Below are 16,093 nucleotides of genomic sequence, written 5' to 3'. Positions count from 1 at the left end.
TTGTAAAACATTAGTGCTGTTAATGTAGATTTAACAAGGTAATGAAGTAGCGCTCATTAAACTTCCATTAGTTTCTTTCAACGGAGTATTTTTTTGTAATTGAGTATAAATGTTCTCTCACTGAAAGGCTGAAATATTTGCACCCCTCCAAAAACAGTTTAGTCCCACTTCAACCTTGTGGATAATCTCACTTGGGTTTTGTAGACTTCTCCAGTACAACACACTGAATTCTTTGGAATACTATGGACATTTCCTAAATTAAACATTGGAAACATTGGATAGTGTCTAAATATCCAATGTACGGTTCAGCTGTGGCATATTGGAAAAGCACACATTTAGTTACAGCATTCAAATTTCTTTCTAAAAACCCATGTTAAAGTAAAAGGGAAGGTTTTGTATTAATCTTTAACTCTGAGGTCTGGCATTTACACCGAACCATGATGGCACCGTAACAGTTTACTCTAACCAACCCATAACAAAAGAGGAAATCCTTGATCTGTCAGATGTAAAATAAATCCCAGCTCATTTTTAGCTTGGACACTGCTAATATATTACAGATTAGTTGAAATACTACATATACAAAAAAGCTTATAAACAATTTACACAGTTTACAGAGACTAAAATTTGTTGTGCTACAATCAAATTTTCGTTTTGTAGCTCAACATAAGATAAACGTAATCCTTTTTTTTTAGTAAGAATCAGACTTGCATTTTAGCATGCATCATGTATCAAGGTATAAACAAATAACTTATGCAAAATATGCATACGTTTCCTCATGATTGTTCCAACAAGTTAAAGAAAAAACAAAACAACAACAAAAAAAAAAAAAAACAATACATTACCTGTACAGAGCTTAAGCCTTAGTATTTAAGAGAAAAGGACACAGGAATTAAAGAGACAAATTTCACCCCAGGTTTCCTCGGGTGCTTAACCTTATACACACATTTATTCACATTTCCCATTGCGATATTAATTGTTCAGATAAATAAAATGTTAACGTAGTGCTTAAGCCATTAAGTGTGGTTTCGGCAAAACCAATAGAATTTTTATTCTTCGGGCAGAGAGCTTGTGGGAAGTGAAGCAGCTCCTACTAATGCAAAGAAAATGTTACATGGAAAAAAACTAATCCGCTCACCTGACTGGCAGCTGCTCCAGCTCCAGCAGGAGACTCGGCTCCCAACGGGTTGAGCAGGCGAGGAGGTCGTTCTACAGGAGAATTCCTACGTCGGTAGAACAACACATAGGCATAGCGAGTCACCACCTGGCTCTCTTCCACTGTAGTCACGGTGCTGTCATCAAACAGACGCCAGCCTGAGCAAAGACACACAAAGCCAGTTAATGCGGAGGGAATGGTATGTTTGTTTTTTTGGCAAATTGGTTTGCTAAAAAAAAAAAAAAAAATCATATCCACGGATGAAAAAATTCCATATAATGAGTCAGTCTTAAAATGATTTTCATGCCCATATTTAATTACACAGCCTGCTTATGACCTAATATAAAAGTGCATAGTTGCCATACATATCTGGATTATTTTGCACCGAACACACAAGTGCTCTGTTACAAGACATTTATGAGGAAGGAAAAAAAAAAAAAAAGAAAAGGGGGAAGGACCTACCAACATCACTGCGCTGACTGTTTTTGTCATTGGGTAGACGAGCATAAGCTGTGTAATGACCTCCGATCATTCCACCATAGTGGTTTATAACAGCATATAGGTCATAAATAGGGGGCTGCTGCACATCTTCCTTCTGGCCAATACAAAACTTACTCAAGTCCAAGTTCCTGTGGATGAAGGTAATTGATACGGGAACAATTTTATAATTAATACACATTAAACACGCAGAAAAAAATTAAATACCCTTAGGACACACCACAGACACCAAAATGCTTCAGCTAGGAACTTTTGCCTACCTCACAGGAAAGTCCACCATGTCATTTATTTTGTCCCTCCAGATGAAGCTTCGGAAGGAAAATCGTTTGAGCTGGATGATGAGAACATTCGGCAGACGCCAAAGCAGAAGCTGCTTGGAAGCCTCCCTGTGCTGCTGACATTTTGGACAGTACCTAAACAACGCAGGAAAAAGTCCACAATAGAAAAACAATACATTACCTGTACAGAGTAAATGTAAAATGCATCATCTAAAATGTCCACTTCATTTTATATTTCACTTTATTATTTTCCCCCCATTTCCTACCATGCTTCCTCAGGTGCTAGCACCTCAGGCTTGGTGAAGAGGTTGAGACACTGCTCCAGTGTAAAGTGTCCTGCCCTGGCAGTCTCACTGGCAGAGCCTGGGTCATCGTCGAACTCCAGCTCTTTGGAGCGCACCAGCACATACTCTTTTAGCCGCTCATTATTTTTCCACACCAGCTCAATTGTGCAGTCTTCAGGCACCTCCAGAACTCCATCACCTATATAACAGTAAGTAAATCAGCAGGTAAAAGAGAGGTTCCTCTGAAAATATGGATAGACGTTTCATTAAAATGAAGGCGTGAGCAAAGACAGGATTAACCTTTGTCTTCAAGTTTTAGTTCCTTGTTGTTGGCATCTTGTAGCGAGATATAGAATTGGAAACCACTTCTGTAACTACATTCTGAAGGCTGTTGGTAGCCAGTGACAGCAGCTGAAAAACACACACAAATATTATTTATAAAAATATCCAAAAATGAAATGCATAAAAATAATGAATTCCATTCTGAAATACCTTCTGGTTTCACAGCCTTTTCGCAAGATGTTTCTTTCTCTCCAAAAGGATCCTGGGAGCTAGACAGTAGCTCAGAGAAGGCAGAATCTGTGGTGTGAGTGGACGGTGAGTTCAGGTCTTCAGCTGAGTGAGCAGAGGCTTCTGCTGCGTCCATTTCAGAAGACACATTTCCCTGCTCCTGAGCATCTCCTTCTTCAACTGCATGAAGATCTTCCTCCTCCATACCAGGTCCCTCAGCAATTGAACCGGTTGTTGGAAGGTGATCAGCACGAGACAGACTAGCCTCAGGAGAAGTCCGACCAGATTGGAATGGAGGACGGAAAACGTTCACCGAATACCTGCACATGAAAGATTCAATTTTAAGAAAGATTGCCAGGCTGCACAGCTACAGGTGATAAGCAGGTGTCTAACTTACCTGGAATATCCCTCAAGGAGCTGAGTGAGGCGCGAGTAGGTCAACCTCGACTCAGGCACACTGATCAAAAATGGCAGGCCTACATTCTCAGAGTTGGGTCGGCATAAAGATTTATGGTTGGGCCAGTGGTTCTTCTGGCAAGCCCTACATCACAAAAAAAGTGTTTTTACTTTTTAGAATGAGGACAACAAGGAAAAACCCCACATCCACAATGACAACCAGGAACTGAACAAAAGACTCACTGGTTGCAGTAACCCACACGATAACATCGTGTACAGCGCCTCAGTTTCTCATCATCTGACAGAGGAGGCTTCTGGCAGGCAGCACACTTGGCTATAGGAATACTGGGAACCTGAAGCCTCTACAATTATAAAGAAAAATAAGTAAATAAACAAAAAATACTGTGAAAATAATTTAGTGACATGTTTATTAAAAAATTGTGTGACCTGATGGACCCTAAACAGCACCACTTTCTCTTTAGTCAGCTCTTTGGAGACCACCTCAAAGCAGAAGAGCATGTCGGTGGATGTAACGGTATCAAGGGTGTGAGAAGGTAGGAAAATTCGATGGAAACGATTTTTCACCACCTTGGGAGGAAAATGCACTTTAAAACATAGGACTTAACTATATAAAGATTTTCATCTGTTTGGGATAATCTGGCATTTGTTATATTTAAATAGTAAACAAAATACAAGCATACCTCTGCCAATCTTAGGTTCTCTGGTTTGACTCTCACACTCCGGGAAATAGACTCCAACACTTCTGCTGTGCTTGAATTCTCTTTACTGACACTCACCAAAAACTACATAAAACATTCACAAAGCTGTTAAGTGCAATAAATAAAAGATGATGATGATGATATGAATGCAACACCCTTGAATTTAGGAGCTCGTGATCAGGCTGAATTTTACCTTGACTGGTTTCTTGTGAGGCTCCCTAGCAAAATAGAAGACAGTGAGCACCTTTTGTTTCTGAGGTAGAGGGACAGGCAGGTATAGGAAGGGGTCAAAGGTTATAGAAACCTAGAAGAAAGATGAAGTGACTGTTAAAAAAATATATATACACAAAACTTAAATATCACCAGGTTTTATACATCTTTGATTTCTTACAACTCTCCTAGCAAAGTTTTCATATTTCACACCAGTCATAAAGCCCAAGCCCCATTATCCTAAAACAACCACAGAGGGGCAGTGTAAATCAGCTTTTAACTAAATTCAATCAGGTGTATAACATTAGAAAGAAAAAGAAAGACAAAAACAGACACATTCGATTACCTTGGAGCACATTGGGCACACAAGCTTAGACTTGTACTGGCCTTGAAACAGATCAACAATAAATGAATCATTTCTCATTTTGTGCCTTTGCCATGCTTCTTCTGCAACAACCTGTCAAATCATACATGAAAAGACAAACATTTAAACAACAAAGTTTTTCCCCCATTTATGCATAAAAACAACAAACATAATATATACACATTTAAATGAATTTGGAACAAGAGACTCAGAATTTCTGCATCCATGTTGAGGTATCAAGCAATACAAATGGAACAAATTGTGTTAGTTGTGTGCAACATGAACAGTGCTTTTCAGAAACAAGGATGTAGGAGCAACACCTCATCCTGGCGGCCATCTGAATCCACAGTTTCTGTATAGGGTTTGTTTTGGATACGGTTCAGGTCCTCGTGCAGCCCGTCCAAGAGGAATGCCATGAATTCTTGGGCATCGTGTTGGGCATAACCTGTAAATTGACTAGCCTTACTGGCCACTATTGCCTACAGGAAGCGAAAGACAAGCACAATTGTTTAACTGGTTGATTGGGCTGGTCAATGAACAAGTAGAACCTAAAGTAGACAACTATAAAATACAGCAGCAGCAAGAAGGAAAAACACACCTTTAATTTGGAAGGCTGAAAAGCATGATGAGTGCCTTTCCATAACGTCCGCAGCAGCACTGCAAACCCAATGGCTAACCTTCCACCTGTACCCAGGGGGTTATTACAGTTGATCTCTGTCTCAAATGCCCGATCTAAAATAAAGGCAAAATATTTAGCTCAACAAGAAGCACGTGATTTTCTCCCAGAGTACCTCGAGCAGAGGCCAGTGATTGTTATTATTAGTTTTCATTTCTCATATTGCTTTAATCACTTAACACTAAAAAAACCCTTACCATGGAAATAGTCTCTCAGTTCACGTGTGTTAGAGAGAGACTGGATTACGCTGTTCATAAAGCATGTGTTTCCCAGGTTGACCAGTCCCGTGAAGCCAGGGAGACACACCTTCTTCTCTTCCTCTTCCTCAGGTCGCTCACTGCCTGCAGGAGGAGCGTGGGTCATCGGTTGAACCATACAGGTGGGTTTCGGCTGGGGATGAGAGTTAATCCAATCGGTTAAGTGCACAAGATGCAAGCAGTGGGACCTGAGAGCATTTCTCTTTGCACATTCAGAAATAAAACCTTGCCTATACAAGAGCGAACACTTTATTTTCCACAAACGTGAGACTGTTGTGCTCAGAGGAAACAAGCTAAGACTGCAGAATCTTTCAAATGCACAACACTGACAAGACTATAATCGATGAAACGCTTGGGCATGGTTTCTTTGTCTAAACAGACGTCAGGATTACCAGCTTATATAACCTTATTTAAAATTAGCACATGAAAACTCCATCTCTCTCATACAAAAAACACGTGATAAAAAAGACAAAGCAAAACATCATTGTCAGGATAAAAATCAAACATCCAGAACAATCCTAGTTCACCTCCAGAAATGAGATAAAATGTTCTGGTACTTGTTGCAGTGATAAATGCCATAAATTCTTTCAACAACACCACCACAAAGACTATGATGAATAAAAAAATTTTAGGAAAAAACATTCCACAGTTTCTGTCTTACTGTGGTGATTGCTGTCTCTTGTTTGATAGGAACATGATCAGAGACAGAATGTGGAACCACGGCATCTAAGGTACCATCCTCTGGTGTCCGAGAGGATTTAGGCTTCTCCTCCCCTGCCCGTGGCTCCTCCTTGGCAGGCAGAGCATGCTGGCTGCTCCCTGGCTGACTCTTCTCTATTGAGGAAGGCCCGGAGGGCACAGCAACCTTCGCGCCCCCCACTGCACCTTAAACAAAGGAGAAACGAGCTTGTGGTTAGAAAATAAAAGCTAATTAAATAATGATCATCCCGTTTTGCAAAAATGGATGTTGAAAAATGGGTATAATTAAGTACAGAATTACTGTCGTTAGTAAGAAGGGCAACGCTGCCTGGACTAAGGGGATATGCAGATGGACATAGACATGCTCGGTGGTATGTCTGTATCGAGTTACTAGATCATTCTCTGCTTACACACTCCTTCTCTGAATAGTGCCCTCATGTCCACATGTCTTGTCAGCTGCTCCAGCTACAACAGAACCCAAGCTTATTCAATTTAACCAACTCTGATATGCATTGTGTAAAAACTACCTCAGTCTCTTTCTTTCCCACCCACTATAGTTTCGATCAAAATTTGTCATCACAAATATTTCTACCCACCACCTGAGAGAATTTCTTGTAAAAACAGCAACTTGCTGGCATGTTTGGGACATGCCACGCCAAGTCATACCAAACTCTGAAGGCGGCTCTCGGGTAAATGTTATTTTTGATAGAGCAAGTTGGAGTCCCAATCAGTGCTGTTGGTTATGTCCCACGATTATAACCTAAAGTTTAAATGCAATTTCAAGTGCATTTTATGAGATACACTTTCCGTGCTGGTCCACATTAGAGTTGGTCAACTATAAAAGTGTGGACAGAAAACCAGTCTAAAGAGTGGATGCATATGGAATTTATCCTCAAAGCATGATAAGCTTCTTAGTTAACTAAGTGTAATAATACCAACAAAAATGCAGGCGTGTTTAAATGCCCAGGGTGTAGACGTACTTACCGTCTTTACTATGGAAACTCTGGGCTGGCAATCTACTCACAACCCAACAGCAACCGTGAGATTATTGAAAAAAATTTACGGTCCACAAAAAATTGACTACAGATACATGTAATGATCTGGTAAGAGCAAGTAGAAGCCAGGCAGCAGACCTTGTGAAACTTGGGCTTCCAGCCCCCCCCATCGCTGACTGTGTCTCTTCCTCAGGGTGATGTCTATACGCGACGGAGTGAAGGAAAAACTACACTGTTCCGGCTGAATCAGGTTCCTGTAATATTTCCCAACAGATAATCCAATTTATACAGATGCTGGACAAACTAGACTCTGTTGCTTGAATTACTAATATTAACCACTAGGCAGAAGATTTTACCTGAGTTTGACTTGCCACTTGAAGACAGTGTTTGGTCCACAGTCTGGATGTTTACGTAAAAAATTAGCATCGCTGTAAGGAGAAATACAATAGTAACTGAAATAGGGCTGGATTTCTATTCAGGGAGAAATAAAGACGAATAAAATGGTTCACTACTAGTCGGGGGCAAACTGCATGGCCCATTTCATTCACCCAGCACATGGCTTAAATACACTATGAAATGTATATACAGTATACAAAGGATACTTTAAATAATTTCTTTATAATATTAAGACAGGACACTGGTTCACAAAAGTTTAAAATGTTTATTTAAATAATATACAAGGAATATTAAGTATACTTATTATTTGCTAGTATGATAATTATGCATACAACATAATTTATACAGATTACAGAGTATTTTCATCACATTTCCATTAAACTACTTCTGTTATGGTAAGTTGACTTTATTTATTTCTCTCACTACAAGGAGGTCAGCTGGAAAAACTCACCTGGTCTGGAAGATGAGGGTGAAGTCTTGTTCCCTGAAGAGCACCCTGGAAATCTCTTTACAGATTTCCTTCAAGTAGACATTGACAACCATCAGGTCTGTCCCTTTTTCATACGAATCATTCTTCACAAATGACAGGTTCACCATTGGCTCTGGGACCAAAAAGGAAATAAATATAAAACAAACAAACATTGTTATTTAAACCATTTTTGCAGGTTTTGGCCCTTCTGGTCTCTTCATTTAATCAGATTCCAAAGAGTGATCCCATGATGCACCAGGGCCAGGACATTCTGAGAGAGTAAATATTAAATATGACTGTGTCAAGTGCCTACAGTCCTATACGCATCTGGCATGACTCTCAGCTACAGGCATTACAACATTTAGGCATTACATAAAGTAGTTAAAGCAAAATAAAATCTAAAAATCAAACATTTCAACCGTATCTAGTTAGTGTGCAAAACTGACCTCTATCCTTCTCGAGACTCTTCTCACATGGTTCTTCTTTAGATCTGTCCCTTTTCTCCTCCTCTGTATTTTTAAACTCTTGCCTCTTGGGGTCAACTGATGGAACAATCTCTTCAGATTCCACATGGTGAGCTGGGATTTCCGTTTGTCTTCGACCCTGTGCAGCATCTTCGTTTGTCCCTTGCTCTTTGTTTTTCTCTGTGTCCTCTGGGACAGTTCCTCCTCTGCTAGACTCCTCAGTTTTACAGGTTTCTCCGGGAGACAGAGGTATTACTCCAGGAGCAGAAGGCTCATGTGGCTCAAGAATTGGCTCACAAACAATTACCTGATTCTTATTCTTACCTGCATCAGCCTAAAAGACAAAGACACGTGACACCATAGAACACCATTACACCGATATGACACAATTACATAACATTTTATATTCATTTTATAAACATTTTCATGAAGCTGGACAATAGATACAAAGAAGTAAAACATTTTGATATGAATAAACCGAGATACTGTGAGATTACTCCTTACCCGAGTGTGTCTGTCTGTCTTCTTTTCAATCCCTTTCTCTTTTTGTGCTCCCTGGCATGCTTTAATCTGGGATTCCGGTTTGCCTTCTTGGGCAGTAGAGGGGACAGCGGCAGATCCACAGCTTGTTTGAGCTTTGCCATTGACAAGTGGTTTGAGCTCATGCTCTCGTGCAGGGCTAGATGCTACAGTGGGCTCCTTTGTGCTTTTGGAAGGACGGACATTTCTCTTGGCAGTGGGCTTGGGTGTGTGGTCTCCTTTACTGCCTGTCTTACTCTCAGATACTCTGATTCTTGCACTCTCAGTGTTCTCTGCCTGTTTGTTCTTCATTCCCCTTTTTACCCCACGATCAGGTTTCGGATCTGTCTGTGGTGCCTGCTCTTCCAGTCTGCTGGACGTTTTGAGCGTTTCAGAGCTCAAGCTGGATTTCTCAGAGCACTCTGCTGAGGACTTTTGACTGCATCCACTCTCCCCCAACAGGTTCAATGGGTTGCTCTCTTTGTTGTTCTGGAAAAATGAAGCAAAACAATAAAAAACGTTGAATATGAACCAGTGAATAAAAACTTATTTTGAAGGTCTGTGTATTGAGACAGAAGCAGAAGTAGCTCTTAATACCATAAGAGTGGGCCAGTCATTGAAGGGGACTTTCTTTTGCATGATAAGCTGCAATATGCTGCCTTTCTCCTTATACAGCACTTTACTGCAGGAGCTCTCTATCTCAGCGTGTAGGTGACAGCTCCACTCACGCCCATCTGAGATCACAGCACACAGGTGTCATACAGCAATAAATACAACACAATATATTAATGCTTAAATAAAACATATGACAAGAATGGGAATGGGCTTGAATGCCCATTCCCATTCTTGTCAGTACACATCCTTGATAGTACACATCACGGCATGTTTGGTTACCTGGGAAGCGGACTTGGCAGGCCGTATCTGAAAAGGCAGTGTCAACATTCTCCACCTTCAGTGCACCCTCACCACATCGCAGCCTGACTATCACCTCATCTGCATTCTGCTTCCAGTCTAGAAGTAGATCTGTGTGCGCAAATCACAAATCACACACGTTAATGCTGTCCTGTCAACACCTGGATGTTGGCAGTGAATGTAACTTTAACACTCCAAGAAACTGCTGCTATGTCCAACAAGCTTTCTTACTAGGCCTGTTTATCTTATTCAGGAAAACAGGTGGAGGAAAACTACCACAGACTGTTATATTTGCTTTACTTCAAGTTCTGCTCGTCTACTTTAACGTGTCTTGCCGTACAGACTCAGCGAGTTGAAAAAGAGGACACAGGTGTCAATGTTTGCAGAACTATATCCTTTGTGCACAATTAATTATTTTTGTTTGCTTTTATAGAAAGGTTTACTTTGAGACAAGCTATATGAATCCGGCCTGGAAAGCCAAGTTTGGGCTTTTATATTTATATTGAGCTTTTACAATGCAACCCCATTTCCCAGGTTTCAGTCCGACTCTCAGCATCTCTAGCTGCAGTGGAGCTGCTTAATGAAATCTTCTAAGAAAGAAAGAAATAATCTTAATTCAGTCATCAAGTCAATTCAAAACTATGAGATATGATACATGGCATCTGTAAATGCTCAGCACAGAGCTCAAAGCTCATTCCACATCACTGACAGCAGATGGAACATGGAGAATTTTGCAAAGGTGAGTGATATTATGGGGAATAAAAGTTCACCTTGACTCTTATTTCCATGTGGAAAGCCTGGTCTCTAATTTAACAAACTTGGAATTATTAAGTATCACAGTATCCCAAACAGACTTAAACGCCTGTATATTATGGATTTCCTTACCTACAAAAGGTACACCAGTAAATGCTATTTTCTAGAGAATGTTTGTAGGACAAAGCACTTGAGCCACAGTGTAATGCTGAAGAGGTGCTTGTGTGTGTATGCTGGAGGGAGAGCTGGTGCAGGGTAGAGCTGCTCTCATGACCTTGACAAAGACCTGTTTCACTGAGGCAGCCTCTCAGAGTTGGATTACAACGCTTCAGCATTCAGCAGGCAAGTGAGCACACACAGACACACACAAACATGCACTACCACACAAACAAACTACACTGTAAGGCCTCTAAGCAACAAACTAACCAGCCCACAAGTCTAAAGTCTAATGAAGCTCAAAAGAGGAAACTGAGAAAAATCGCAGTGTATGTGTGTGTAGTCATTAAAAACCAAATAACAAAAAAGCACACTGTAATACTTTGAATGAACAGTCATGCTGCTGAGAGGGTGAACATGTCCACAATACCTTTATGAAATGGGGGGAAAAAGAGAAAAGGGGGGGGGGAGTGGGTGTGTGATGGTTTCTACAGATGACGACAAAAACCAGGATGGGAAGTTTCATAAATAAAAGCAATAAGTGCTCACCACAACTCAAGAGATGTAAGCATAAGCAACAAGACAATACTGAAATGGTAACTTCTGTCTTCATTATTTTTTACTTATTAAGGAACAATACAGCTGCTACATTTTGAAGACAAATCAACAGATGCACAGTCCATGCCGTGTTGTCAAGTGATGATGCTTTCCTCACCTTAATAATTAAGAAACACCTCAAGCTTTTACTTAGACAGCTAACAGTACTAAAATGATATGTAGAAGAGAAATGCCACAGAACACAGCCCTTTAGCTTTGTCTTATTCTGAAGACAACACTTACTTTCGCTCCTTTCCATTCTTCTATAAGTGTTTCTTTTGAACAGCAGATGTAAAAAAAAAACAAAAAAAAACAAACCTCACTGCAAAGTGATGTGCGGCCCTGCCTTGTAATTAAACAAGCCATAGATAATTATATGTTAAACAACACTGAAGAGGACATAGGACACTTGTACTACTTCCTCATAGCTTTAATTGTATTCATTATAATCAGATACAAACATCTTCCCATTTAGATCCTAAAGCTTGTTTTTTTGAGGAGTCATTTCAGCAGATTTTTGCTTGACACTGTATATGATTATCTAAATATGTTACAGCAGACTTTGTTACAGCTTGTGTTTTCCAGTGATGTTCTTCCTCCTGCTGGTGGCTTTTACATGAGCATTGTACACTCTGATTTTTAATAAAAAAAATCCTGGCACATTGCATAACTGCCCTCTCTATTTTTCTCTGAATGATCAAGGCAGCTGAATAAAAAGCGTTTGACACCATGACACCTATTAACCCACTTACACAGAGAACTAAGTGGAAATCACAAGTACAGGACTCTTCTTTTTAAACTATTACCAGGGAAAACATTTGGGTTTGCTTTCTATATGGGGTGCACGTATGTTTGACACACAAGGATCAAAAAGGGCTTTAACAAATTTTTGGCAATTCCGAAAACCTCCGAAAAACTCTGTAATCACAGAATTATGAAATACTAGAGGAACTGATTTCTTCTGACATTTATTTTAAATGTCCAATCTTTACATAAAGGTATATTTCTTTTAACAATGCATGCATTTCTTTTTCCACACTGACTGCTACAGAGTTACTTCTCTTTCTGCTTTCCTTATTGCTCCCTCACACACAAACAAAGCAGGGAGCACATGCAGTCACAAGCTCACAACAAAAAGCATGAAATGTGTGTGTGATGCAGCTATGTTCTATCAGAAAGGGAAAAAAACTATGACTGTATGCCAACAGAGACTAAGTAGGTGGTATCTTATCAGTGTCAAATGTCGGCATCGAACCATACCACAAACCTGCTAAAGAAAGGGAATCTGAAAACCAGTCACATAAGTTACTGAGAAGTGCGGCAGGAAATTTTTTATAACATTTTAGATATGATATAAATACCAAAGCTTGGAGATATGAACACTGACATACTTTTAGCCAAGCCATCTCTACAAGCTTCCGAAAGCTGTTTATGCAAAATGTTAAACTATAATGTCATGCAATGTTTAATGAAAGATTACTGTTACTAATCTATTCTAATTCTAGAATAGATTACTGTTACTAATATATTCAAATTCTAGAATACGCTAGTGATTCAGACGGGGAAATAAAGATTGTGGACCCTCTCCATCAAACCCAAGTATTTGGAAGTACATAATCGCATATATTGTCTTTGTATGATATAGCATTACAATTTCCGTCCACTGGGACAAGGGGCTCAAGCCTGATCCAGAGTGACAATGACCCAGTGCACAAAGCCAGCACCATTAAGGCACATTGTGCAAAGTCTGGTATAAAAATATTCAAGTATCCTGCACAGAACCCTGACATCAACCCCACTGAACACCACTGGGTTGAAACTCTAACCCCTGGCCTTCTCAACTGACATTACTGTCTGACCTCACGAATACTCATGTCTGAATAAAACAAATATGCACAGACACATGCCAGAATCTGCCTTTCCTTTCTCTGGGTCAACATATCAGGTTTAACACATAAAAGGTATAATAATCTGATGGGTACTGTTGGCTGGTTGGTTGAATGTTGAAATGAATTACATTACACACTGATGAAACCGTACTTGGCTACACTGGAGGTTCTACTTCTGTAACAATCATCTTTTTTCTGTGCCAATACTCGCTGTTTGGGGGAAAATAAGCAGTAAGTCCAATAAAAAGCAGTAAGTGCAATATTTCATGCCAGCATCAACTTGCAGTATATTTCCTCTTGCAAACAAAAATAAAATAAAAAAAAAAATCAATTCAAGAGTCAACGTAAAAGCAGTATTGCAAATCTATATAGATTTATCAGGATTGCAGATTTCAAATGAACTGTTTAGATGCATCCTAAACCGTGCGGTCTGTTTTGCTCAAGTCCAGGCAGCACATTTATTTTAATTAAGCTTCAATTAACAAGCTTCAAATTTGTGCAAAGCAAAAAACCTCATCCAGGCACGATCGTTAAACATATAGCGAGAAATTTTGGTACTCATCAATTCATTTTATGTATTACATTCAGGGCCCAATGATGCTCTGGTTGTCAAAAAAACACCACAAACCATTATCATGACTTTGCTCATCATCTAGTTTGACCACTTTTAAAAAGCTACAGAGAAATAGATTTTTTTAAGCAATGTGTATGATTTCATTCCTGACAAGTTTCAACTTTTTTAAGGTCATGTTGTCTCAAAATGTTAGTTTGACACCAATTAAGATTTTCAATTAGATTTATGTGTGTAAATGAGTTTTCTTTTTCCTCCCCAGAGGACCATTTTAATGCATAAGAAACAAGTCACGACTCAAACATCCACACACATTCCATTAATAAATATATCCGGATAGAAAAAAAATCTTCTGCGTTATAAGACGTTATTAAAACGCTTTGAGTTTATTTTTCTCTGGTTAAGGTGAGTAGTCAGATTAACACATTATGATGATTCATGTTAATGCAGGATCCAAAATACAATCAGTATTATTGATCATCCCAAACAGAAAGATGATCTAATTGCCAAAATAAAAAGTACAGTAATTAAACATGACCTTGAACTCGAGCTGCATCATGGCTCTGATGGCTCACCTTTCTTAGTCTCTTGGTTAGCCGCAGTTGCAGCACGCTTGGCCTCTCTGCTTTCTTGGTTAGCTCGATCTTTTTGCTTCTTTTTGCTGCTGCTCTCCTCAGCTCCTCTCTGCGCTCGCCTGCGGTTCGTCTGGCCCGATGCAGAGCTGCTACTGCTAGCCATCTTCAACCACTTGCCGCTGACGGGGCGGCTGCCTCTAACCTCGCTGCCACCGGCCGAGCCGCTTTCACTGGGGTCTGAGTCCGAGCTGCGCCGCTTCCTGCTCGGGCCGGCTATTTTGGCGGCGTTGCTGCTCCCGGCACAGAATCTGGTTGTGCTGAAGAGAGAGCAGGACAGCAGTTGTGTGTGTTTATAAAAGACCGAACGTGATAATCCCCTGTTAAAGCCTAATGTCTAACGCTATGTTTTGTGCGTTAGCTGCAGCGTCATGCTAACACCGTGAAGCCGCAGAACACCAACACTAACACTCGGTCACTCCAACTGATGACTCTTGCTTTCAATCTGGCAAAAAAATATGTTGAACGTCTACAGTTTGAAAAAAAAAATATGGGGGAAAAAAAGCCTTTCATACATAATTACACGCTAACCTACTCGCTTGTTTAGTAACAGGAGGTCACGTATCTATTTACTTGGAAGCATTCAATGTGTGTCGAAAGCGCATTGAGATCAACTAAATATAAAGTTTGACGCATAAAATACTTGTAAAATGGTGTAAAAACACGTGAAAAGACGTGAGCGAAGAGAGATCTGCTCCCAGAGCTGATCGTTATAAATTATCGATGCCGGTGTCGGGTAACATTGGCGAGAGAAACCGGATTAGCTCGCCTTCATTGTCGCGCTGGCCAACCGGCTAGCTGAAAGAAAAGGCTTTAAAAAAGACGTTACGGAAAACAGAAATAAACAGCCAGTGCTGAAAATAACATTACTGTGAATTAAGTTACAGTACATCAGGACTGTCAGCTATCTAATCAAATTTAAACTACAGTAACAGACCAATTTTGGTAGTTAGCTGTTTAGCAAGTTAGCCTGGTTTCGTCTGTTTGGTTAACGGTGAACCTTCGATTAGCTTCTGTAACCGGGTTTTATTTCGCAATACACTTCACGGCATTTAGATGATGTACAAATTTATTAAACCATCGTGTGATATTAGGGAGAAAAGCTCTTGAAGCCTCGTACCGAGTGGGCTGGCTAATTTAGCACATAGCTAATTAGCTACAAAGACAAACACCGGCAGGTTAGTTAGCTAACTTGCTAGCTAGTCGAAAGCACGAAGGAGTAGCGGCATATCATGCATTTCTGTTTCGGTAAAACAGCAAAATGATTAACGATTAATTTAAGACACGTTTTATCACTGCGGTGAAGGCTTGCGGTTTAGTCGAGATTAATGTCAGTGTCAGAAGTGTGTTTAAAACCTTAAGCTCGGTTTAATAACAATAATAAAGCAAGCGGGCCGTCGTCGTTACCTCGAAACTAAAAGCTTCGTTCTTTCCAGAAGATTCTAACCAGGGCCCATTGCTGCTCGGCGACTGACAGCAAAGATGTTTTTTTTAAAATTAAAAAAAAAAAAAAAAAAAAAAGAAAAAAACTTCCTTTGTTTCCTCAACCCGATCTACAGGTCCCAGCTAACAGCTCGCAGGTTAGGGCAGAAAACAAACCGGAGACGAGCTACCTGTCTCACCATCTGCCACGACTTCCGGGCTCAGCCTGCATTCATTTAATCAACCACTAGAGGTCCAATAGTGAATATTCACT

At 40.0% G+C, this 16,093-nt stretch overlaps 1 protein-coding gene across 6 annotated transcripts in view; it reads right to left on the bottom strand.

Moving 5' to 3' along the window:
• usp19 (ubiquitin specific peptidase 19) overlaps nucleotides 1–16,053 on the bottom strand; it is a 20,615-nt gene extending 4,562 nt beyond the window's left edge. The window contains exons 1-25 of one of the 6 annotated variants that reach the window (XM_060893402.1): nucleotides 16,011–16,053; nucleotides 14,341–14,657; nucleotides 9,782–9,910; nucleotides 9,485–9,621; nucleotides 8,873–9,376; nucleotides 8,351–8,702; nucleotides 7,887–8,037; nucleotides 7,396–7,467; nucleotides 7,178–7,293; nucleotides 6,007–6,230; nucleotides 5,286–5,478; nucleotides 5,011–5,144; nucleotides 4,733–4,891; nucleotides 4,395–4,505; nucleotides 4,032–4,142; nucleotides 3,821–3,922; nucleotides 3,567–3,707; nucleotides 3,363–3,481; nucleotides 3,121–3,264; nucleotides 2,706–3,043; nucleotides 2,514–2,624; nucleotides 2,196–2,412; nucleotides 1,912–2,064; nucleotides 1,616–1,782; nucleotides 1,136–1,311 (exon numbers count right to left, since the gene is read on the bottom strand). In XM_060893402.1, the coding sequence (XP_060749385.1) occupies nucleotides 1,136–1,311; nucleotides 1,616–1,782; nucleotides 1,912–2,064; nucleotides 2,196–2,412; nucleotides 2,514–2,624; nucleotides 2,706–3,043; nucleotides 3,121–3,264; nucleotides 3,363–3,481; nucleotides 3,567–3,707; nucleotides 3,821–3,922; nucleotides 4,032–4,142; nucleotides 4,395–4,505; nucleotides 4,733–4,891; nucleotides 5,011–5,144; nucleotides 5,286–5,478; nucleotides 6,007–6,230; nucleotides 7,178–7,293; nucleotides 7,396–7,467; nucleotides 7,887–8,037; nucleotides 8,351–8,702; nucleotides 8,873–9,376; nucleotides 9,485–9,621; nucleotides 9,782–9,910; nucleotides 14,341–14,503 (4,224 nt within the window). In that variant the 5' untranslated portion in view covers nucleotides 14,504–14,657; nucleotides 16,011–16,053. The other 5 variants (XM_060893403.1, XM_060893401.1, XM_060893406.1 and 2 more) reach the window with 5 other exon arrangements.
• Nucleotides 16,054–16,093: the final 40 nt, after the last annotated feature.

Source organism: Tachysurus vachellii, chromosome 19 (genome assembly GCF_030014155.1).
Source record: "Tachysurus vachellii isolate PV-2020 chromosome 19, HZAU_Pvac_v1, whole genome shotgun sequence".
Lineage (NCBI taxonomy): Eukaryota > Metazoa > Chordata > Actinopteri > Siluriformes > Bagridae > Tachysurus > Tachysurus vachellii.
This window is presented reverse-complemented; position numbering and strand designations above follow the sequence as displayed.